At 41.0% G+C, this 24,558-nt stretch overlaps 1 protein-coding gene across 15 annotated transcripts in view; it reads right to left on the bottom strand.

The window, feature by feature from the left end:
* Positions 1 to 24,558, bottom strand: part of LOC118724428 (N-acetyllactosaminide beta-1,6-N-acetylglucosaminyl-transferase) — a 104,297-nt gene that overhangs the window by 18,349 nt on the left and 61,390 nt on the right. Inside the window, exons 1-3 of one of the 15 annotated variants that reach the window (XR_006742130.1) lie at positions 21,695 to 23,211; positions 19,637 to 19,739; positions 8,767 to 8,963 (exon numbers count right to left, since the gene is read on the bottom strand). The exons of 3 other annotated variants lie outside the window; for them this stretch is intronic. Coding sequence is in view for 8 of the 12 variants with exons in the window: in XM_045584252.1 (XP_045440208.1) it covers positions 8,815 to 8,981; positions 21,695 to 22,613 (1,086 nt within the window). In the remaining 4 variants the exon portion in view is untranslated. Of the gene's footprint in view, positions 1 to 5,695; positions 6,178 to 8,308; positions 8,460 to 8,761; positions 8,982 to 15,177; positions 15,352 to 19,636; positions 19,740 to 21,694; positions 23,212 to 24,558 lie in introns of those variants that run through there. 11 more of the 15 variants (XR_004989582.2, XR_004989583.2, XR_004989584.2 and 8 more) reach the window with 11 other exon arrangements.

The following is a 24,558-nucleotide window of genomic DNA, read 5'->3' as shown; positions in this document are numbered from 1 at the left end:
ATACTATTTCATGGAGTAACTCGAAACCAGGAATTTGTGTTATTACCAGCAAGTGAGATTGCAAAGCTCTTGGCCAGTGATGACAAGGAGACAATATTAGATGCACTTCCAACTTGCAGCCATCATGATTTTGCAACAGAGTCAGGTCACATAAGCTTTTGGCTTACATTAGGCTACCTCTTTTTGGGCCACAGTTCCTGGCAGACATGGGAAAGAATGAACTTTTGGGGGATAATATTGAAATAGGAATTTTAGGGGAATATAGTCAGGTTTAGGAGATTTTTAAAAATCGAAGAGGTCCATGGAAAAAACACAGGGCTACAGCCTGGGAGAAGTTACATTTCAGTAAGATAAGGAAACTGAGAGTAGCAAAAAGTCTATATTTACAAAATAAAGAAGGAGGAAGAAAGCCCAGAGGGAATAGGAGAACTAAGAAGGAGGAAGGCCACACAAGTCCCTTGTGAGGTTTTGACCTTTGAGCTCAGAAGTTGCTATAGTGACCAAATCACAAAAACTGCAGCCTTTATAAACCAGGGAAAAAGGAACTCAGTGGGACTCTTTCCCCCTCCCCACATGGGAGTCTGTCCTTGTTTTTCAATAAATTTCCACCTTTGCTATACCACCTTCTGTCCATGGATTCATTTTTTTTTTTTTTTTTTTTTTTTTACTCCAACGGACAAAGAGCCTGGGAACCATCCTGCCCAGGGGACACCGCGTGTTCCAGTCCAAAAACCCTGTATCAATATAGAATGTCCGGAACTCATATGGAAGCAATGGATATCATTATCAGAGAGATAATAAATGATACTCCATTTATTATCCTTTAAGTTACAAAGTTAACATGTTACAAAGTTCTCAGATAAAACCTAGGAAGTCAACTGTTGGTACATTACTTTTCATTGGAGGAATGGATTTCACAAAAGAAGCCTCAAGCATTGAAAAGTATGACCTCCGTGGCGAATATGAGTGGGAGGAGGCTATAGTTCAGTGCGCAGTGTTAGATGACAGACTAACTGTATGTGGTTGGAGGAGGAGGAGCATGGAGACTTGGGATACTGCAGAATGCTACAACCCCAGAACAATGCTGGCAATATTGGAGGTCCCATGTATGCAGTCAGAGGGCACGATGGCGGACGCTACTTGAATACAGTGGGAAAACGGGACCCTCTGGCCTGACAGTCGAATTTTGTTGCCACCGGGTCAACCCTCAGGAGCAGAGTAGGTGTTGCAGTACTACCTGGAAGCTTTATGTAACTGGTGGTAAACTGGAAGTTCTTGTCTCAGCTCAGTGAGAAGTTTTGATCCTCACTGATTATGATTTGCCCTCCCCTGAGGCTGCCAAGTGCAGCAGCCCTGGTGAGCCCACTAGGAAACCAGGGGGCATCTGAGGAGAGGCCTGGGTCTGGCAACTGAGGCCAGCCAGCCCCGCCAGCCCGAGTGACGCTGGCCCAGGCCAGAGAACTCACAGAATTGGGAAAAGTTTTCTTCAAGTCACTAAGTTTTTCAAGTTCTTTTCCTCCCAGAAAATCCTTAACTGATTTTTTAAAATTTTTAATTTAATTTTTTTTCAGGATGCAAATGTTAGGAAGTGAATAAAGGCCAGTAAGATAATTCCATTCTTCAGTTTTTATCTTTAACTCACTCAGTTATCTACATTAGTGTTCCCCACTCTGGCTACACTGCAGAATCATCTATGGAACTTTAAAATAAAGTACCAATGACTGTGCCCAGCCCGTGTGGCTTACTGGTTAAGTGTCAACCTATTGGACCAGGTTCAATTCCCAGTCAGGGCAAATGCCCAGGTTGTGGGCTCGACTCCCCTGGGGGGAGTGTGCAGGAGGCAGCCAATCAATGATTGTCTCTCACCACTGATGTTTCTGTCTCTCTTTCCCTCTCCCTTCCTCTCTGAAATCAATAAAAATTATATATATATATTTAAAATGCCCTACACAATGGTAATGTGTACCCAGGATTGAGAACACCTGTTCTTTGCAGAATATCTTATTGAACATCCCTTCATAAGGATAATGCTTTTTAGTTTCTAAAACACCCTGCACTGTGCCACAGTAAGGAGACGTTTTATTTTTCACCAAATAAAGCAATGTTATTTTTAAGCTTTGGAGATTTCAAAAGTACAAAAGGTCAGAGAGGAAACAAGTGTTTATTTCCCAACTCCCCCAAATTAGCTAGTGTTAAGCATCTTAGCACATTTACCTTGTGAATCTTTATATCTTTCCTCTTAAAAATATTATTCTATAATCTTTGAAAAACTGAACACTGAAATTACAATGGAATCAAATAATGCATTGAAGTACAAAGGACAAAACTGAAAATTAAAGAAAGGCCAAACACTACAAAATCTTATTCCTACGAGTAACAATCATTACAAAAACATTATTTCACAAAGCATCTTTTTGTATAAATAAATACTTCTGTGTTACCTTTGAACTATAACATAGCTATTGACTTGTTGACTAATCTATATTAAATATAGATTGCAAATAATCTTTCACAAGTGGCCTTTACCAATGATATATACGGGTTGGGTTTCCTTAACTTATTTGAGTTTGGGCAGTGCTTATGAACACCTTTACCACTTTGATGGGTTCATTGATTCAAAAACTGTTTCCTAGATGATAGAAACTCGAGGGATTCTGTTATTTGCAGCACATGAACACCATGTGGTAAGTTTTCTGTGATCTACCTGTTCAGATTTTTTTTTCACAGTTTGAAGTAGGTATTTATATTTCAAGAGGCATTTCCTAAATTTGATGTAACTGTTTCAAATAACAGTATTTACAGTATTGATTTGCCTTCTCACTTTACTACACAGGAAGGGATTTCATGGCCGGGTCCTTTTCTGTTGGCATCTATAGAGCATAGCATGCCCGGTGCTGCTTTGTCTGTTGTCTGGAGAAAGGGACTTCGTGAGTCCACTATACAAATTTTCATCTTGCCCTGAACACAGCACCATCTTCATCTTCAAAACAAGGCACCAGGCTACACTCAGATGAATATAAATCAAGAAGTCAGTTGCAAGTTGTAAAACATTTTGTCCAATTTTATGTAAAAGCAGCCAAATAAAAATCATGTTTGCTTAGGATTCATCTAATTTTAACTCCTATTTACAATCCAAGACAGGTCCAAAGGAGCTGAAGGTCAGTGGTAAATTCCATTTGTTGCTTCATGTACTGGGGTATATATAGATTGCTGGCTGTGGGAACTAGGCGCCTATTTATAGCAAGCCCAATCTTTTATACAGGACAGCACACATGGTTCTGGTTATACTCCTCTTCTGCAAATATTACAAATGTCTAAATAAACTTTAAAAAGAGAAGAAGACACATGGGAGAAAGAGCCTTGTGTGGTGCCTGTAACATGTGCATACCCCTTCCTCTCCCAGCCCTGCCATCCCTGACCCCATGGAATTTACAGGTTTTTTTGTGTATGTTTTTAAGAAATATAGGAAGGTAGGCCTAGCATTTATTCCTGAAACATCTATTTACCCTGAACATTTGAATGAAAATCACTGGGCTACCCTAATGAAGTTACCTAAATGAAAACCATCAACAAACTGAAAAGACAACCTACTAAATGAAAAAATATATTCACCAATTATGCATCTGATAAAGGATTGATAGCCAAAATATATAAGGGATTCATACAACTTAACACACAAATACACAAACAATCCAACTTAAAAAATGGGTAGAGGACCTGGATTAATACTTCTCCAAAGAGGCTATACACATGGCCAATAGACATATGAAAAGATGCTCAATATTCTTAATTATCAGGGAAATGCAAATTAAAATCACATACCTGTGAGATTGGCTATCATCGATAAATCAACAAGTGTTGACAAGGATGTGGAGAAAGGGAACCTTTATATACTGTTGGTGGGATTGCAAATTGGTGCAGCCACTATGGAAGACAGTATGGAGGTCCCTAAAACATTTAAAAAATAAAACTATCATAGGACTCAGCAATTTTGCTCTGGGTATTTTTCGGGAAAAAAAAAAAAATGAAAGCATCAGTTTGAAAAGATATATGCACCCTTATGTTCATTGCAGCATTATTTGCAATTGATAGACAACTGGATGAAGAAGTTGTACATATATAAAATGGAATATTAGCCAAAAAAATGAATGAAATCTTGCATTCATGACAACATGGATGGGCCTAAAGTGTATTATGCGAAGTGAAATAAGTCAGACAGAGAAAGATAAATGCCGTATGATTTCATTTATATGTGGAATCTAAAAAACAAAGTAAACAAACAAAATAGACAACCCCACAGATAGAAAAAAACTGATGGTTGCCCAAGGGGAGGGGAATTGGGCAACTGAGTGAAAAAGATGAAGGGATTAACAAGTATAAACTGACAGTTACATAACAGTCATGGGAATAGGGAATATAATTAATGATCTATATATATAAAAGGCTAAAATGCCAAGTGTCCGACTGTCCAACCAGTCGCTATGACATGCACTGACCACCAGGGAACAGACAGTCAATGCAGGAACTGCCGTGACGTGCACTGGCCATTTACAGAGAAAAGGCAAAGCAAATCTGGTGCCCACAAAGCAACACTTAGTTTCCCCTAAGTGGGACACAGGCCCCGTCACCACCCCAGAGTAACACCCCACCAAATTGCAGCCAACACTGCTGAGACCCCATGGCGCAAATGTGGCCTACAGCCCAGCCCAGCCCAGAACCAGTGACATCACATAGCAATGCCTGGCTTTCTTTCCCTAGTGATTAGCCTCCTTGCAGTTTCTTCAGCCTAGGAACACAACTTACTTTATAGCCACGTGCAAACATATTACAGTTTAACCAAATGTCTGTGAGCGTTTTCACATGCCTCATCTCATTTGATCCTCACAGAAATCCTGGAGTAGGTAGAAAGGAGACTCGGTAGAATCCTATTTTCAATAGCTGGAAAATGGAGATTTAGAAAGTTTAGAAACTTGACCTGAGAAAAGAAATAAGAAATGATGGAACTTGAAAATGACTTCAGGTTTTCTTACTGTGCAGAATATAGTCAAACACTGCTGCAGTTAAATATTTTACCCTTTTTTTTCTCCCTGCATGATCTATAAGAATAATCTGCTTCGTGTTGATATTTACTGCTGTGTTGCTGGCAATTACCTGAAAGAGAAGTTGGGGTGCTTCACTGGACTGGAAAAAGTTTAGCTAAAGCAGAAAGCAGGTCTAATTAAGCAAGTTTATCTATATATAGAAAGCTCTCATTGGTGCCAATCGCACACGTGTGTTTTGATCTGTCATTGCCAATTATAAATTCTATTATAGAGAAAGGGCAAATAGCAATATTAAAATATTTCTTCTAATTAATTTCCTTTCAATGTGCACAAATTTGTGCACTAGACCTCTAATATTTTAATAAATAAATGTGGTCTCAGGTGGGTACAAGACTTATTGGGGTAATCACTTCATAAGTTATGTCAACTGTAACTGAAAAATAAAAAAATAAAAAATTTAAGTTACATAACAACACAAAAAGAGGCAACATGAGTTTATGGTGGGATGGTTGTCATTTTGGAAGTAAATGGGAGGGAGCATGGGCTCCTGAAGTACTAGTGGTAACATGGCTTCTTGTGCTGGTACTCATGTGAGGATCAGTTGAAAATTCAGTGATCTCAATTCTGATATGTGTAGTTTTCTGGATACATTATATTTCAATAGAAAGTTTAAGTTTGTAGAATTCATAGGACAGTGATATTTACATAAATTTATAAAGTAAAACACGAGACTTCAAAAAATGTTGGCCTCTTTGGTACCTTGCCCTTGCCCCCACTCCCTTGCTCAGGTCACGTTAGGGAATGCAGTGTCGCTTTTGAGTATCCAGCTTTCTGACTTTGAAGGCTTGACTTTTAAGCACTTGATACTGGTGTTTTCATTTGTGCAATTGTTATTTCAATATTTCAGAAATTCTGAATTAAGGGCATCTTTTGATCCAGAACAATGACTAATATGTTCAATTTATAGAAAAAGGTAAAACTTTGAGCCATCTACAAATCCAGACAGAGCCTCTCTGTATGACTTCTGTTAAGAAATCACATGGGGGAGTTGTGGTGTGCTCGTTTTAAAACTCTCACATGATCTGACTAATTGAAAGGCTCACTATGGAAAGTTTTGTCTTGGTCACATGGGTTTCTGGAATAAAAGCAGAACACAGTTTTGGTTATTCTTATTCTTCCAATTAAGTTCATGATGTTCCTGCTATTTACTTTGAGTCATGGATACTCTCAAATCCAAGGTAACAAAAGCATACAAGATTCAAACTTAATTATGATATAATTATATGCTACATTGACTTTTAGTTAATTATCCAAGATGAATATTAATAAAAAATAATTCTAGCTTTTAAAAATATTTATTTACTTATTTATGTATTTATTTATGTATTTATTAATTGTTAGTTCTCACCTGAGAATGCTTTTTCCATTGAGTTTTTAGAAAGAGTGGAAGGGAGGGAGGAATGGAGGAAGGAGGGAGAGAAAGAAAGAAACATTGATGTGCGAGAGACACATTGATTGGTTGCCTCCTACACAAGCCCTGACAAGGGTACATTCCTGCAATGGAAGAATGTACCCTTGACCTCGAATCCAACCGGAGACTGAGACCCTTAGGCATGTGGGCTGATGTTCTAATCACTGAGCCACTGGCCAGGGTAATCCTACCTTTTCTTTTAAATAATATCGATAATAGGTCCAACTGACTTATTAATTATGGAGAATAACAAATAAATAACATGTGAAAAGAAAAGTGAGTCTAATAGAATTAATACTCAACAGATATGAAAGCTGCCAGAGCATCTGTATGAAATCATTATATACATCTTGAAAAACACAAATGAATTCATTTTTAAAAAGGCAGAATAGAAAGCTGCTTTTCCAGCCCCATAGGCTACATATTCTATGAACCCATGTTATGACATTCTAGAAAATGCAAAACCATAGGAATGGAGAACAGGTCAGGATTTGCCAAGGGTTTGGACTGGGGCAGCGCGAGAAAATTTTTGGAGGAGATGGAGTTGTCCTTGGTTGCAGTGGTACATGCCTGACTCTATGCAATTGTCAAAATACCAAAGAGAATAAATTTTACTCCAAATAAATCTAAAAATAAAATGGGATGCTGCTTCAAATTTAACAGTATGTAACAGAATGGATCACCGTCATAATAAAGGCATAAATTTTAATTCAATTTTATCTTAGACCTATATATAAAATTTTTCATTTGAGAAATATTAAAATTCACTATCTTTTAAAAATGAATTCTGAATACTTTTTATAGAATCCTGTTATTAAAACCATTTTTCAGTATTAGGCAATGTACAGACCAAAATGCTGTTACTGCCCTTTGGTTCCAATCTGGGGTATTTTAGGAGAAATTGTGAGAAGCACTAAAATAAGACTGTTGTATTAAGACTTAGAAGCCCCATTTTGTGACCTAGTTCAGCTGCTAAATCATTAACCCGAACAAATCTCTTCACCTTCATAGGCTTGGTTCATCTAATCTTAAAAGATGGCAATATCCCTTCCAAGTTCAGTATGTAATTGCCTATTTCACTTCACAAAATCATTTGTGATTCTTGAAGATTTCATTTCAAGTTTCTAATTCCTCCAATATCTTTCACTTAAAAAGAAAAACACACCACCAAAAACTATTCCGCATTTAGTGGGCACCTTCTGTGTGTTTGAAGTGGTGCCACAGGCTTCAAAGTTACTAAGTTACTAGTTTTAGAGTTCGTGCAAGAAATTCGTGCAAGAGTAGGCCTTCCTTCCCTCCGGCCACCGACAGGCACCCAGGTCCTGTGCTTTCCTTCAGAAGGACATCTGGTCTAATTAGCATATTACAATTTTATTATTATAGACTAGTTCATTCATTTCTTACAACACATGTCTTCTTACCACCCCCACCCCCCACCTCCAAGGTACTATCAATCCTTGGCGGACAAAACTAAGTTTGAAGAGTTGAAGGGACTCTCCAAGATCATAAGCTAGAAGACGCCATGATTTGAGCAGGGGGAGGGGGACCCACACTCTTCATTCTACAATAGTTCTCCATTCCATGGGGACCACCTGGGGGATTGTGAAGGTAAATGAGGCCATGTCTTTCATTTGGCACACCCCCTACAATGTATGTCCCTATTGGGACCCAACGGATGGATGCTGATTAGGAGACGAGCAAGACACCCCATGCTGAGGCACTCTGTTCTAACCTGGCTCAGGAACCTCCTAATTCTAGTAGAAAAACTCTGTGTGTGTATTTTTTTTTTTTTAACCTGGGACAGACAGGAGATTCAGGTTATTTGGAAATTGTATTCTCAAGAGTCAAGATATCAATATTGACATAAGATTGTTGTTGGCCATCTGTGTTTCGTCGTACTTAGTATTTGAGTCCATGGGTTCGTGCACATGGGACAATCTATCTCAGCGTTTTTCAACCGCTGTTCCGCGGCACAGAGATGTTGCCTGGTGTGCCGTAGGTGCAGACAAGACAAGAATTTTATAATTTTTCACTATTTTGTTTACTTAATATTTCATAATAAAGTAATTATAAAATACTTTCTTTGTGTTTATTTGATTCCTATTCAAGAGAATTACTTTATATATAGTCAATATAGGCACAGAGTTAAATTTTTTAACATTTTCTAATGGTGGTGTGCCTCGTGATATTTTTCATGAAACAAGTGTGCCTTTGCCCAAAAAAGGTTGAAAAACACTGATCTATCTTACTAACCAATGTCACATGCTTAATGGCTCTGCTCCTTTCATTTTCCCAGCAAGATTAGCCCCAGGAGTATAATATATTGGGAGTAGGGAAGAATTCACCCTGACTTTGTCTGAATTTTAGAAAATCTTCCAGATCCTTTGTAGTAAACTCAGAAGCCTCTGCATCTTGGGAGTTTGCATTTTTCCAGTCCCTGTTGAAGGCAACTGGAGGAATAAAAACAACTAACAGTTATTGGTATTTACTAAATACCACGCACCAATCTAGGCACTTGATATACGTTAATATACATAATTGGGTTACAATTGTAGGTACTATTACCACCCCCATTTTACAAATGTTGAAACTGAGATTCAGAGAGATTACATATGTAATTTGCTTCAAATCATATACACTTGGAACCTGAAAAGATATGAAGCCAACTGGTCTGGCTCCAGGGGCCCTTGTCCCTCACCCACAGTTGATATGCTACATTAGCCTTAGTCTAGCTCAACACTTATGGGCACACCCAGAAAATACTCTCTAGAGATGAGAGCTAATGTGCTACATTTGACAAGCAGGCAAGTGGGGATAATGTATAAGTAGCCAGTACCCAATTTACTCATTTGATCAGAACTTATGAGCACAAAAATCACCTCCACACACACACTGCCTTTGGAGACTGATCTGAGTTCTAAGTCATGGCAGCAGGGGCAGCTGGCATCCAGACGTGGACATAGTAACCTTGATGAAGAAAGAAAGTCATTGCCCAGAGTCCACTGTTCCATTAATTTTACTAGTCACAGTGCAATATAAAAGGAAAGTCATGGCCCTAATACACCAGAGAGGGAGAGGGGGAGGGACAGAGATGGTAATAGAATTAACAATGGCTGAGCTGTGATATATACCTCCATTGTCTTGTCACAATCTTATGACGTTGATATTGTCTCCATTTTATAGATGACTAAATTGATGCCGAAACCGGTTTGGCTCAGTGGTCGAGCGTCGGTCTTCGTACTGAAAGGTCCCAGGTTCGATTCTGGTCAAGGGCATGTACCTGAGTTGCGGGCACATCCCCAGTAGGGGGTGTGCAAGAGGCAGCTGGTCGATGTTTCTCTCTCATCGACGTTTCTAGCTCTCTATATCTCTCCCTTCCTCTCTGTAAAAAATCAATAAAATATATTTTTAAATTGAAGTCCATGTAGGAGAAGGTGATTGCTCAAGATCACACAGCAGGTTGATGAAAGCTAAGTCTGTCTATCTCTAAAATGTTTGCTCTTTCCATTGCATGCTCCAGAGTTAAAGCAAAATACTGCTTTTGAGATCACCTAGCCAAAATTCCTCACTTTACAGAGGGAACTAAGACCCAGAGAAATTTAAGTGACTGCCCAAGGTCAAACAGCTAGTTAAAAACAGGGGCCAGGACCTAGGAAATAATTTCATACTGTGCATATCTAAGTCAGTAGCCCTTTTTACGTGATCCAGTAGCTGGAGTTTACAGCAAGTATAAAAAGGAAAATAAAATAATCACACAGGGCTGGCAACACTTACTGCCTGTTTGCTTAACATTTACTGTGCGTTATAAAGCGCTTAAAATGTCAAAGTCCATAAACCATTGTTCCAATCCTTGAAAGCCTGTTGGGATCATCTGAAACTCACACCCTTAGAGCCACCCAGAGACCCTTTTCTGACCCTTCTACAAACATCTTTGAAAAGAAATATGAGCAAGTCATAGCCACTGCTATGAGACATATTGTTCTCTGGATATATAGTTTTGGGGGTGAAGATGAATAAAAATTGCCTAATATACAATTCTTATGTTTTCATAAATTCTCAAATACCTTCCATTCTTTATCTTGTGCCCTAAAACTGAAATTAACTGAGGTTGCTTGGCTAAGTAATTTGTCCAGTGTCAGACGAGCTGTTCCGTGTCAAGGCTGGGATGCCCAAACCCATATTCTCCCATACACCCCGAAAGACCAGAGAAACCTCATGCAGAGCTCCAGAGCTTGATGCCCAGGGCATTTCAGATTAAATTACGTAAGTGGAAAATTAACAAGATAATTGAACCCAACAAAGAAGGCTCTAGGAGAACATGGGGTAATGGAAAATACATTAAGATTTGGCTGAAGGCAAAATATCTTTTTTTAAAAAATCTTTATTGCAGAAAATATTACATATGTCCCCTTTTTGAAGGCAAAATATTTTCATGTCAATTACAAAGTCAATCTCAGAGGAGACTCATAAAATAGTAAGACTGCCAATTGGTCTTTTTTTTTTTCTTTTTCTTTTTTTCTTTTTTTAATAGAGGAAGCAGAATATTCGGTAGCAAGAAGAGATTTAAAAAGAGACCTCTAAATACCACACATGGAACATTTTATCTCATTAATTAATTCAGTGCTCATAGTTGGTGGGGAGATTTGACTGGACCATTTTTTGTAAGGAGGACATTCTGAGAAAAGGGAAGTGTGTGGAAGGCTGCATGCCCTGTTTATGGAAATTCCGACTTAGGAGAGACAGGGGAGTGTTGCAGGCGGCGCCCCTAATTATTCCTTGACCTTCCAAACAAGTCTGTGTAAGTGCAGACCCCCCTCCCAGTGTTTACTGGAACCCTTATGCTTAATCCCTGGATGCCCTTGCCTAGAGGACAATGTAAACACATCTGTCCTCCCAAAATTACTCATCCTACTGATTGTATTTAAAAATAAACTTTATCTCAAACTGCTGTTATAATAAAAGGCTAATGAGGCTGGCAATGGAGGCTGCCTGGTCCCCTTGGCTAGGCCATCCCTTAGCCTCGCTGTCGCAGCAAACATTGTGTCTGAGTAGCCCATTCATCCATCGCTCAGGGGCTTAGTAGCATACTCCTCCCATTCTCCATAGGAAGAGGAAAGCCAAAGGAATGGGAATCCTAGCAGGAAGAGCTCTGACTTTTGCTTCTAATGCCTAAAGAGCATGTGCTTGTAGATTCAGCTTTGTCCATTAGGAAAGAAAAAAGGGAAAAGAAAACCATCCTAGAAGTGGGGTAGAGAGACTGTCACTTATCAGGAAGTCATTCATTATCACAGGGTATGTAGAAAGTCTTAGTCTGGAAGAGTAGACGTTTGCATTTCCTTTGAAAAGAGGAAGCTACTAATTTCTGAAAATTAAAGTCAGCTCAATGGTTTACTATAAATTTTAAGTTTTCTTGCAATGTTGCTGGTTGTTGAAACTGGCTGATGAACACAAGAGATTACACTATTCTCAGTGCCGTTGTATTTTGTAAATTTCATAATACAGGTTTTAAAATGATCTCTGTGTCAGTAGCTAGGAGACACAATGTTTGTTTTAACACTGAGGAAGTTGAACACCTGAAATGGGAAGGATGTGGCTGGGCCAGCAAAAACCTTTATGTTCTGAACAGACATCTTAAGTCCTTTCTATTACATGGAAGGGTTTAAGAAAATAAAACAACCTCAATTCCTGTTTCTCTCACGTGATATGATTGCAAAGCACTATTGATGTCCTTTGCATTTTTAAGGAAACACTCTTCTAAAAGAATACATACTTCAAAGTATTCTTATAATGACTAAGTGAGGATTTTAAGTAATTTCAAGTATTATACCAATAAAATTAAGGGAAATCAAAATAATGAAGAATAAGTACCCATACCAACATGTTAAACTACTTAAATTTTCTCCTATTTCCTCCTGTTTGGGTATATCTACATCTAGCTATAATATAGACATCCTTTTATAATGAAAAGTGATTTAAAATAATTTGATTGAACACCTGAGGATCTTACTAACTTAGGAATACTAGGTTGATTTTCTTAATAATATTCAAAATAATAAGTGGATAAACACTTAGCCTCTCATTTTATAACCTTTTTTTCTTTATTTAATTCTCAAAACAACCTTACTAAGTAGCCATTATTACTGTGACTCTACAGATGGGGAGTCTGAGGTTCAGGGGTACCCAAAGTCACAAAGTTAATGAGGGCAAAGCTAACATTCACCATCAATTTTGTCTCATTCCAGAGCCCACGATGTTCCCTCAATACGAGTACTTTGAAGCACCAGTCACTTGTGTACCACTTTCATAATATCCACTTTATGCCACCAACACCAGAAAGCTTTTCCTTATCAAACTCACTTCCATTTATTCGGCGACGGCCTTTATTCTCAGTCAAGCAGAGTCCTGGATGGAAAGGAACAGAACCGACATTTGCTGCAAATGTATAAACATGTCAGTCTTGGTAGAAGATGGTCTTTGTCAGCAGTTCTCAATGTGCTTCCTAAACAGATGATCAGTGTCGCCGGGGAACTTGTTAGAAATACAGATTCTAGGTGGGCTCCAGACCTGCTGATTCAGATACTGGAGGGGGGCGGGGGCAGCAATCTGTGTTTTAATAGGCCCTTAGGCAGATTCTGAGGCATGCTCTGTCTGTGAGAACTACCTCACTCTATACATGATCATATTTAATACTCATGAGTTCTCCGGGAACTAAGTACTATTTATTATTTCCATCATCACAGATGGGTAAACTGAGGTGCAGTAGACTAAGGCCAGTATCACATAGAGAAAAATGGGAGCCAGGACTTAAAATATATGCTTGTCTAGTCCCTTTCCCTAGTGGCATGTGGACTCAAAGTGGGAGGGGTGGAGACACTATTGCTGTGGTTTAGAGAAACAAGAGTAGAAATATTTATGATAAAGAGATTATTTAGATATTAATTATAAATCTATTAGGGCTTCGATATACAATTAATATCTTGTGTTTTTTTGTTGGTAAGAGTCATTGAGCCCTGACTGAATAACTCAGTTGGTTAGAGCATCGTCCCAATATGCCAAGGCTGTGGGTTTGATCCCTGGTCAGGGCACATAAAAGAATCAACGAACAAATGCATAAATAAATGGAACAACAAATCAATGTTTCTCTCTCCCTTCCTCTCTCTCTAAAATTGATTTTAAAAAATAATTTTTTAAAAAGTCATTGAAATGCAATTTATGTTTTTGTTAAAAAAAAAAAAAACAACTGCGAGTTCTAGAAAAGATTTGTCTTATGCAATTGGTAGAGAATGATGGGAGGTTGAGTGAAATTTGGAGAAATGGTCTTGCCGGTTGTGAAGTGGTAACTACGTCAATCCCTTCCATTAGAATTAATTTTACCTAACTTCAGTTTAGTGGATGTTTACCAGTCACAATGTTATGTGTTCTTAATGCACTTTAGTCTATTTTTTAAAATCTTGCATAATATTGTTCTAGAGATTAGGAATTTAAAACTAGTTAAGAGCAGCATTTCCTGCTTATTTCCTTTAACAAAGCTTGGGGCCCGAGGGGAATATTTGGGTACAGATTCCCCAATGAAGATGATTCAAATGTTACAGCACAGCCAATGGCTAGAGGCAACACAGATGATCCAGCAAATGCCTGAAGCTTCAGTAGTTTAAATATGTTAATACCCGAAATCTGTTTAAGGGTTCTATGCCAAGAAAGAGCTCAGCATTTTATGATGCTGACATATCAGTCTAGGTACCCAAGAACCAGGAGAAGTTGTACATTATAGATCTTCCTCAAATTACTGGCCCTAGGAGAGCCTAGAGCCCTTTACCAATAAGGAAAAACAAGTCACACAGGCCCAGATCACTGATACCATATTTTGAAAATCATGTCCAAATTTATTATGTGTATTTAATGTTATCTGGCTGCACAAAAATGATGTTGTTTTAAAAACTGTTAAATAGATAGAACCCTCTATAATTTTTATTTCAACCAGAATTTATTTCCTTGCTGACAACGGAAGTATCAGAGTGGATTGTCATATGGCCACACACACACACACACACACACACACACACACACACAATAGCTTTATTGTAGGCCTGAATGTTCTAATGACATTCATTACGATCTGATTCTACAACCCCCCCCCCCCAATGTTTATCATTCTAAGTATAATCGGTATGATTAAATGCATCCTTTGTGGTTTTACAGACTGAATTCTAAGTTGGGCCGATGTATGGAGAACACATTGCATGCAGTCATGTGCCCCAAAACGATGTTCTGGTCAGCGATGCCTAATGACATCATTCTGAAGTCTACTGCAAAGGTTGCCAACATCAAGAAGGCTGTGGTTGGAAAAAAAAAAAAAAAAAAAAAGAAGGCTGTGGTTGCTGAAACCGGTTTGGCTCAGTGGATAGAGCGTCAGCCTGCAGACTGAAAGGTCCCGGGTTTGATTCCGGTCAGGGGCATGTGCCTTGGTTGCGGGCACATCCCCAGTGGAGGGGGATGCAGGAGGCAGCTGATCAATGATTCTCTCTCATCGATGTTTCTAACTCTCTATCCCTCTCTCTTCCTCTCTGTTAAAAAAAAAAAAAAAATCAATAAAATATATTTAAAAAAAATAAAAATTAAAAAAAAGAAGGCTGTGGTTGAGAGGGCAAACCTTTTTAACCTGGTGTGTATGGGGATGCTATTGAGGAGCTCCTGGATGGTTCCTGAGGAATCAACTAATGAGTAAGTTGTTGGAACTGGAACAGGAGGCGGTAACAAAGGAAACTGCAGAAGAAAAAGGACCTCCAAGAAAATTCACAGGGAAGGATTTAGCAGAAGCTTTGCAGACCTCAGGAAGCTCTGTAAGATGTTTGAAAACACAGAAAGGTTTTCATTCATAGAGAGGATTGTTCATGGTGCGTTATCTTCTTACAAGCGAATCCACGATGACAAAAAGAAGCACACCAAGCGAACCACCATGGACACATTTCTTAAGGAGTGACACCTCGTCAAGAAGAGCCTCGGGCAGGTCCTTCAGGTGCAGCTCCAGAGGAAGGCACTGCTGTCATAGCTGACAGCTCCCTGTGTGGTACTGCCCCGAACACCTCCCACTGGGACAGGGTGTGGAGGTGGGAGACAGGGATGCTGATGATCCTGGCCCTGTACGGGCCTAGGCTAGTGTGTGTTTGTGTCTTAGTTGTTTTTTTTGTTTTTGTTTTTGTTTTTTAAATATTTTATTGATTTTTTACAGAGAGGAAGGGAGAGAGCTAGAAAGCTAGAAACATCGATGAGAGAGAAACATCGACCAGCTGCCTCTTGCACACCCCCTTCTGGGGATGTGCCCGCAACCAATGTACATGCCCTTGACGGGAATCGAACCCGGGACCTTTCAGTCCGAAGACTGACACGCTACTACTGAGCCAAACCAGTTTCGGCTGTAGCTTAGTTTTAACAAAAAAGTTTAAAAAGTTAAAAAAAAATTTTTTTTAAATTAAAAAATAGGAAGGAGCTTATAGAATAAGGATATATAGAAAGAAAATATTTTATACATCTATACAATATGTCTGTATTTTAAATAAATGTTATTACAAAAGAATAAAAAATAAAAATTTTGAAGTTTATAAAATAAAAAAGTTACAGTAAACTAAGGCTAATTTATTATTGAAAAATAAAAAATACTTTTTATAAACTTAGTGTAGCCTAAGTGTTTATGAAGTCTGCAGTAGTGCCCAGCAATGTCCTAGGCCTTCCCACTCACTCACTCACTCACTCATCCAGAGCAACTTCCAGTCCTGCCAGCTCCATTCATGGTAAGTGCCCCATACAGGTGACCCACTATTTATCTTTGTATCATATTCTTACTGTATCTTTTCTACTCAGGTATGTTTAAATACAAAATGCCATTGTGTTACAATTGCTGATGGTATTCAGTTCATTAACATGTTGAACAGGCTTGTAACCTAGGAGTAGCCGGCCATACCACAGAGCCAAGGTGTGTAGTAGGCCAGACCATCTAGGTTTGTGTAAGTGCACTCTGTGGTATTCACGAAACTAGGGAATCACCTAATGACACATTCAGAAACATATCCCAGTAGTTAATGACTGTACTTTAAAAAACACTGGGACCCTGGTTGGAGTGTCATCCTGTACACTGAAAGGTCCTGGGTTCGATTTCCAGTCAGGGCATACGCCAGCATTGCAGGTCTGAAGCCCTGATGGAGTGTGAACAGGAGTCAATGTTTCTCCCTTCACCACCTTTTAAAATCAATAAAAACATACTTGGGTTAGGATTTAAAAAACCCCACAAAACTGGGACTGGTCCAGCCACACCCAGATTTAAAGCCTTAGTAACCTTTCTGCAGAGAACACAGACCTATTTAAGCTCAATGTTTATATTTGCTGAGAGCTACGCCTGAAGGGTTTTGAGTTTCTTTCCATTATTGCTATATTATCCTAACCTTTCATTTCCGTATACTCCTGTTTCTTTGTGAGCCCGTAGCGGAGGAGCAACCTAGATCAAATTAAGGCAGCAGAAGCCCACGGCATAGGTGGAGGAGGCCAGGAATGGTCCTAACTGCAGGGCTGGAAGGGTGCCAAGTTGTGGGAGAAACTCAAACCAGGTGCAAGTGAGGCGAAAACTGGGGGCGTCCACATAGAATGCCAGTGTTTTCTCTTGGCATCAGGTTTGCCTGCATGATGGCCCAGGTTGGCTAGCTGGGAACCAGATTTTCTAAGGAAAGACAGCCCTATTAACATTCCAACCAGAACTCTAGAGCTTACTATTTCTACAAGCTGGTGGTGTTGTTTTTTATATTTTTCCCTTGGCTGATATTATTTGTTGGCCTACCTATAATGGAATTATACCTTCAAGCAGTATCTTATTCACTGTTTCTCTAATCCTATCTATAAGAAATTGTACCCACTCAGGTACAGGACACTTTTATCCATTCTTCTGATCTTCTCATAGCTATCCAGCCACTCCCCAGACCAACCCACCACCACCCGGCCCTCTGCATGTCCTTAAACCAGGCACAGTGATAGGTGCTACTGTGGCAGTGTGATGAGGATGTCACCTTTTTTTTTCCCCCCCTGACTCCTATTTTATGTATTTATTTTTAAAAATATATTTTTTTATTGACTTCAGAAAGGGAGAGGGAGAGAAGAAACATCAGTGATAAAAGAGAATCATTGATTGGCTGCCTTCTGCACACCCCCTACTAGGGATCAAGCCCGCAACCCTGGCACGTGTCCTGGACCAGAATGGAGCCCTTCAGTCCACAGGCCAATGCTCTATCCACTGAGTCAAAATGGCCAGGGTGGGATGTCACATCTCCTACCCTTAAGAAACCCAAAAACTAAAGAGGTGGGCGGAGAAGATTATTCACTTAGCAGGTTATTATAATGCAATGCTGGTACCGTAGCTGTGGCACTGGGTATAAGAGAACCCAGAGTTGGAATCCCAACCATCTATGAGGTAGGTGATCAGAGATGGCTTCCGGAGGAGGTGACATCAGGGTGGGCTATAAAGTATGGGTGGCAGTTAGAGATGGTAGGAAGGGAATCCTGAAGAGGACATCATAAAGAGCCACCCCAAAAAATCAGGTGAAAATTGTAAAAGTATGTAGAACCATGGAGTTGGAACATAAAGTATGAGGCATCAAGTAAAAAGAAATGAGGGTAGAGAGATGGGTGGGGAATGGGAGTCTGGTTGCAAAGATCATGCCATATTAAGAGCTTGACCTGACTTAAGATAATGAGGAGCCACTGTAAAGCTTTACACAAGGGAACAAGGATGTTCTGGCCGGTCTGAGAGCTCACAGTTGTTGAACTCTGGGAAGCAAAGGTTCCTGGTGCCTTAGTCCCATAAGATTCCTAGGACCTTGATTGAAAATCCTTCAAGATAAGACAAAAGTTGAGTTTTTAAATGTTTGCTTATGATCTATTTAAATAAAACCACATCTTGTGGTATTTTGTTCTCACTTATAGACAATAGAGCATTTATAATAAGGACCAAAAATAAATAAATAAAGTAAGTGCCATTTTTCTTTTTCTGTGCATTTTGTGGTGAATTTTTAAAAAGTATGTGTACTATTTTCCACACATATTTAATTAGTTTTATTATCTATAAACTTAATAAAACTTCTCTGGAAGAAAGCTACAATATTAGTTCCTAGGGGAGTATAATTTAAAAATTTTGAACTTTGTGAACATATTTTCTGTTGTGTCTTTTTTTGTTTTGTTTTTGTTTTTAAGCTAACTTTTAAAATTGTTTTAAAAATAGGGGCAGATAGCTCTGGCCAAATAGCTCAGTTGGTTAAAGCATCATCCTGATACACCAAGGTTTCAGGTTCAATCCCAGGCCAGGACACATACAAGAATCAACTAATGAATGTATAAGTAAGTGGGACAACAAACTGATGGTTTCCCCTCCCTTTGTCTCTCTCTCTCAAAACAATCAACAATTAAAAAACAAATAAACATATATATGTATTATATATATATATATATATATATATATGAAGAATATTACTCTTCTCTCTCTCTCTCTATATATATAGAGAGAGAGACACTTTATATATATATATATATATATATATATATATATATATATAGAGAGAGAGAGAGAGAGAGAGAGAGAGAGAGAGAGAGAGAGAAGAGAGATATGGGGGGGGGGAGAAGCATTTTTTGAGGAGTTGAAGTGGAGAAAATTTATCCTAATATACTAAAATCACACTGAGTTTAGCCCATTATACTAAACAGGCACTAAATTTAATGCTCAACCATTCAAATCCTGAAACTAAAATTCCATGAGTCATGTCTGTCTGCTAACAGAGGTATCCCCAATACACAGAATTATGTTTGGTACCACGAAAGGCTAAATAAGTACTTGTTGAGTGCTGGAAATAAAAATGTCAAAATATTCTATTATTTTTTGAAGACTTCTTTTCTATGCTGTGTGAAGACAAATCCTCAATGCACTTCACAGCCTGTTCCTCTCAGGAAGCTGGCACAGAAGCCAGTGTAGGGTGTGGTGATCAATTCCAGCAAGAACAACCCTCCCGTGCATGACTCAAGCTAGCACAGTGGCCCATTAAGCCTCAGCATGCTATCTTTCAACACACTCACCCACACATACACCGCTAACCTTATTTCCAGCTTAAGTGGTGAGGTGGAGCTTCCTTCCGCTGCCCTCCTCACTTCTCCCCACCCTTCTCCTCTCTCCTTTCTGTGATTCCGCAGGGGCGTTGCTTTAGATATACAGGAAAGAGTAATCACTCCTTTTCCCGCTGCAAGAGGAACAGTTTAAACTTCAGGCCACACAAACCCACGACCAGCTCCCCACTGAGCTTAAACCAGCTGTGTGTGATGAGCACAGTGCTCAGGCTCTCCACGCCTCTTTTTCTTCATCCGCACATGAGCATAACAATGACTGTTTCTTTTTTCTTTCTTTTTTTTTAAAAATATATTTTATTGATTTTTTTTTTTTTTTTTTTTTACAGAGAGGAGGAGAGAGGGATAGAGAGCTAGAAACATCGATGAGAGAGAAACATCGACCAGCTGCCTCTTGCACACCCCCTACTGGGGATGTGCCCACAACCAAGGTACATGCCCTTGACGGGAATCGAACCTGGGACCTTTCAGTCCGCAGACGGACGCTCTACCACTGAGCCAAACTGGTTTTGGCACAATGACTGTTTCTTATAATTAAAAGAAATGATGCAGAACATCACATATCTGGCACAAACTGTATCAACGAAAACAGTATTAGATGCCACATATATGATATTTTCATGTGTTATAACTAATAAATGATCCATGGATGAACACTCACTGCCTATGGGAAATGTTGGTTCCCTCCCTCCCTCCCACAGTCTTCCTGATCTGACAACTTAGCATCTCTGAAAATAAACTGCTCAGAGGATAGCATATGTCTGTGTCCCCAGACACCTTGCTGGACTTTTTCCTGCTTCTTTCTCTGAGCAGATTTCTATGCCCAACCACTCTTGCTTAGCTTTTAGGAATGTGGAGATACTGAGTAATAACTGAGTGTGCTTTCAGAGGTGAGCATAGTTTCAAACAGCACTCAAGGCCTCAACAATAACAACAGCACATGTAAGAGCAGGAGGTTAGTCCAAGAGTGACAGGTGTGGGGCACCCTCACACAGGCTGGCTGGCACCACAGCCATGCTGGCACAATGGTGGAAACCACTCTGTTGGGACATCACCGGGAAAAGGAACGCACGTCACACAGGTAATTCCAGAAAACATACGGGAAGCAGAATTGTGAAAAGAAATCCAGTCCCGGAAGGAGTTTGGTGCTGGTGGTTTTTTTTGTTTTTTTTTTTGCCTCCAGTTGCCTAGCATACGTTGCACCCTTTCCAAATGATCAAACACAACAGAATCGAATTCACAGCATATAAACACCAGAAGCTGAAAGGGAAAAACATCACCCCGGGTGTGCTGCCTTCGGCGCATGCCATCGGACGGACTAAGTACGTCCAGTTTTATTATAAACTGGAATTTATAATAAAAATCTGTGACTTAAGAATTAGGAATTTACCTTTGATTGACTCCAGCTAGGATCTCTCTGTATGTTTCATCTCATGGTTCACCACTTTTCTAGGCAATATAATAATACCAGACTAGACTTATTAAACAAAATCAGTTGAGACCAGGGTATTTGTCCAGGTCTTAGACTAGACACATTTAAGCTGGAGTGATAATTTGTGAACTATCCAAACAGAATTCAAAGATTCTGAAAACAACCCCATGAACCTGGAGCGATGACTTTGAGCATCAATGTAATACTGTATAACATCCTATTTCAATGCATAAGTTCTAGAATGCTTATGAAAAATACCAATCTCGTGATGCTAGAGCTGTGCTTATGGAGGACCAAGAAAAGCATCCCTTCAAAAGACTGAGCTGAACGTTGGCAACTGTGGGATGTATCGTCAAAGGTGGTTTGCCAGAGGCCCTGTAGCTCAGCATATTTCTCAGATCCCTATATTGCACATGGTTGTAAAACAACAGAGCTGGCACTAACATGTCACTAACAACCAACTAGATGATAGCTTTCTACACATTTCCCCCCCCCCCCCCCCCCCGAATAATTTCAAATGAGTCAGTTCTCTAGAGGAGTTGAATGGCAGAAAACTCAACCTATGAATAAGAACAAACGGTAATGGAAATGGGTACCTACTTGGAATCCTATTAAGCGTCACCCAGAAATGTTCGTCAGGACTGTAGGTGTCCTTTGACCAGTGTAGTAGATCAATGGCCCTTTTGTCACGGAAGAGGAAGTTGACAAACTCTCTGGTAAGGGCCACGTAGGCAGTGCCGAAGTAAATGGTCAGCTGATGTGGAGGTGAGGTCTTCAGAACATTCGTTTTCCTCACAAAAGAGCCATCTTTGCCTATGTGCTCGTGGTGGACGTACTTAGTCCGACCGATGGCATGCGCCGGAGGCAGCACACCCGGGGTGATGTTTTTCCCTTTGAATCCTTTCAGATGCTGAACTATTTCCTTGTTGGTTTTCAGGGGGAAGTCTTGCCCGCAGGTGTTGATGGCGTACTTCCACGGGACCGAGGAGGCCACCAGGTCCCTCAGGCAGTTCAGGTCCGCCTGCAGCCTGGACATTCCCGCGTAGACGACAGACTCGGTTTTGGAAGCAATGAAGGCATTTGGGAAGCAGCTCAGTAACTGCCTTGCAGATTTCTTAAACTCTGCTGTGGCCTTCTCGTCCACATGGACGCAGTAGACGTTTTGGGGCATGTAGATAGCCCTGAAGAGCCTCTCAAAGGTACCGAAGTCTTTGTGGATGACCATGACATATGCCAGAGGGAAGGCCACCTCTTCTGCCGACAGGGGGCTGGTGATGTAGTGGCTCTGGGTCAGGTAGTCCCTGCAAGGGACGCTTCCCAGAGGGGACGGCACTGTCCTCTCCCAGAGGACCGCGTGCTTGTCTTCTGGGGCGTCCTCACAGGCACTGACTGCGGAGTACCTTTCGCTGGTAGCATTCAGCTTCCTCCTGGGCAGGCTCAGTCGGCTGTTGTAACGTATCACAAAGATAACCACACTGAGCGCAGTGAAAGCAAAAAGGTAATACCTCCAAAAGTTCATTATTTTCACTTCGTTGGAGCAGGAATCTCTCTCCAGGGGCTGAGAAACGACCAGTCCCTGAAAACACAGGCTTGAAGAGGCTCCGTGGCCTTCCTTTACCAGTCTTGAATTTCGACAGCTTCTCCGACAGGCTTCCTTCCCTCCTCATTTACTCTCCTCTCCCGTGTCGCGCCGGCCTCCGGCGGTGGCGGGCGAGGGCATGCTCCTCCAGCCGCCCTGGGCTGCTGGCCGGTCCTGGGCTCCTGGGCTCCGGGCTCCGGGCTCCGGGCTCCGGTCCTGGGCTCCGGGCGCCGGCCCTGCGCGGGGAGCCGGCCGCTCGCAGGCAGAGCGCGGGGCAGAGTGGGTGCCGGGCCGGCGGGGCCAGCGGGAAACCCTCCTCGTTGGCGTACAAAACCCAAGTGGCGGATCGGCAAATTACGCGGTGGAAAGGAATGACGGGTCCTTTGCCCCGGGGCTGGGCTTCTCTGGCTTCACCCCACCCCCTCTCCTCCGCTCCGTTCTGATCTCCTCTCCCTTCTCTCCTCGCACTCTCCCCTCGCGTGTTAGAAGGAGCGGTTCTCCTCTTTCGGGTCAGCCTGCACGCCGCTGGCAGGAGTTGGAAACCACAGCGTGGAGGAGGACTAGGGCTCCGGCTTCTGTCCCTATCCCCCCCTCCCCCCCACGCCCCGTTTCCCCGCCTCCTTTTTTTTTTTCTTTTTCTTTTTTCATTTTAGTGTTATCTCTGCCTCTGAGCACACACACAGACACAGATAAGGAAAAAGGAGCTTGCAACACATCTATTAGCAGCAGAGACGTCCGGTGGAGAGGTAGGAGCTCGCTGGGTTAAATCAGATGGTTTCTGACGGTGTTACATAGCATATATACATGCATGCGCAGGCTATCGGAAGAGGGAAATCAGGATTGCACTGTTGCGGACTTGGGGTGAGGGCAGAAGGAACCTAGGAGTGACTGGAAGCATTAAAGGGTGGGTGTGGATGACATCAATGAAATAAGCACACCTCAGTTCGCCTGCCAGAGAGGAAGGTGATAGTCATTGTTCCCAGAGAGCAAAAGTTGGTTCCCATTTCACAAAGAGCTTCAGATAACCCGTGTTGTTGACGCAGTATCATCTATAATATGAGTGGCTACCCACTGGGTCTCTTTATAAGCCTGACATCTTGAGATCTGAGGACATTTCAGAGACCTCGGAGGATTCTACTTCCCACCCAAAGCCTTCTCCCATTTCCGTACTCTTAAGAAAGAACAAAGGCTACTGGACTGCAGGAAAATTCCTGGAAGTATTGGTCAGTGAGATTCAGGGGAGCCAGGAAGAGAAGCCCAGCAGGTCTGGTCACATTACAGAGGGGTTCTCAAAGCTCACGTGCCAGGTCCCCCGGAGCGCTCAGCAGGTGCTGAGGCTGCAGATTGGTGCAGGGGTTAAGAATGCTCCTGGGCCAGTAACCAGCCCAACTAAAGAAACAGTGGGTGTGCTCCCATCTCATTCCTGCAGTCACCCAGCGAGCCTACCTGTCTGGTCCCCCTGTGGCAATTGAAGCCGCTGTCCCAGTTTAGAAAAAATCTGGTGTACAATGCAATAATCTCCCTGTCCCTTCCTAGCCCCCTCTAACTTCCTATAATTTCCTGGATAAATAAATGGCCACAGTAGCATAGATATGATGGATTTTGATTGGACATAGACCCAAAGATTTGGCAGGTATCTTTAAAAATCAACATAACACAACCCTTTATTTTACAGATGAGGAATCTAAGGCCAATACAAATATATATACTTACACACACACACACACAAACACACATACACTGAGTGGCCAGATTATTATTATCTCTGAATGCATAATAATCTGGCCACTCAGTGTATATCCTACATAATAAAAGGCTAATATGCAAATTGTCCCCTCGACCAGGAGTTCGACCAGCAGGCAGGCCGGCCAACTGTCCATGTCCC

This window comes from Pipistrellus kuhlii, unplaced genomic scaffold, assembly GCF_014108245.1.
Source record: "Pipistrellus kuhlii isolate mPipKuh1 unplaced genomic scaffold, mPipKuh1.p scaffold_m20_p_2, whole genome shotgun sequence".
Classification (NCBI taxonomy): Eukaryota; Metazoa; Chordata; class Mammalia; order Chiroptera; family Vespertilionidae; genus Pipistrellus; species Pipistrellus kuhlii.
This window is presented reverse-complemented; position numbering and strand designations above follow the sequence as displayed.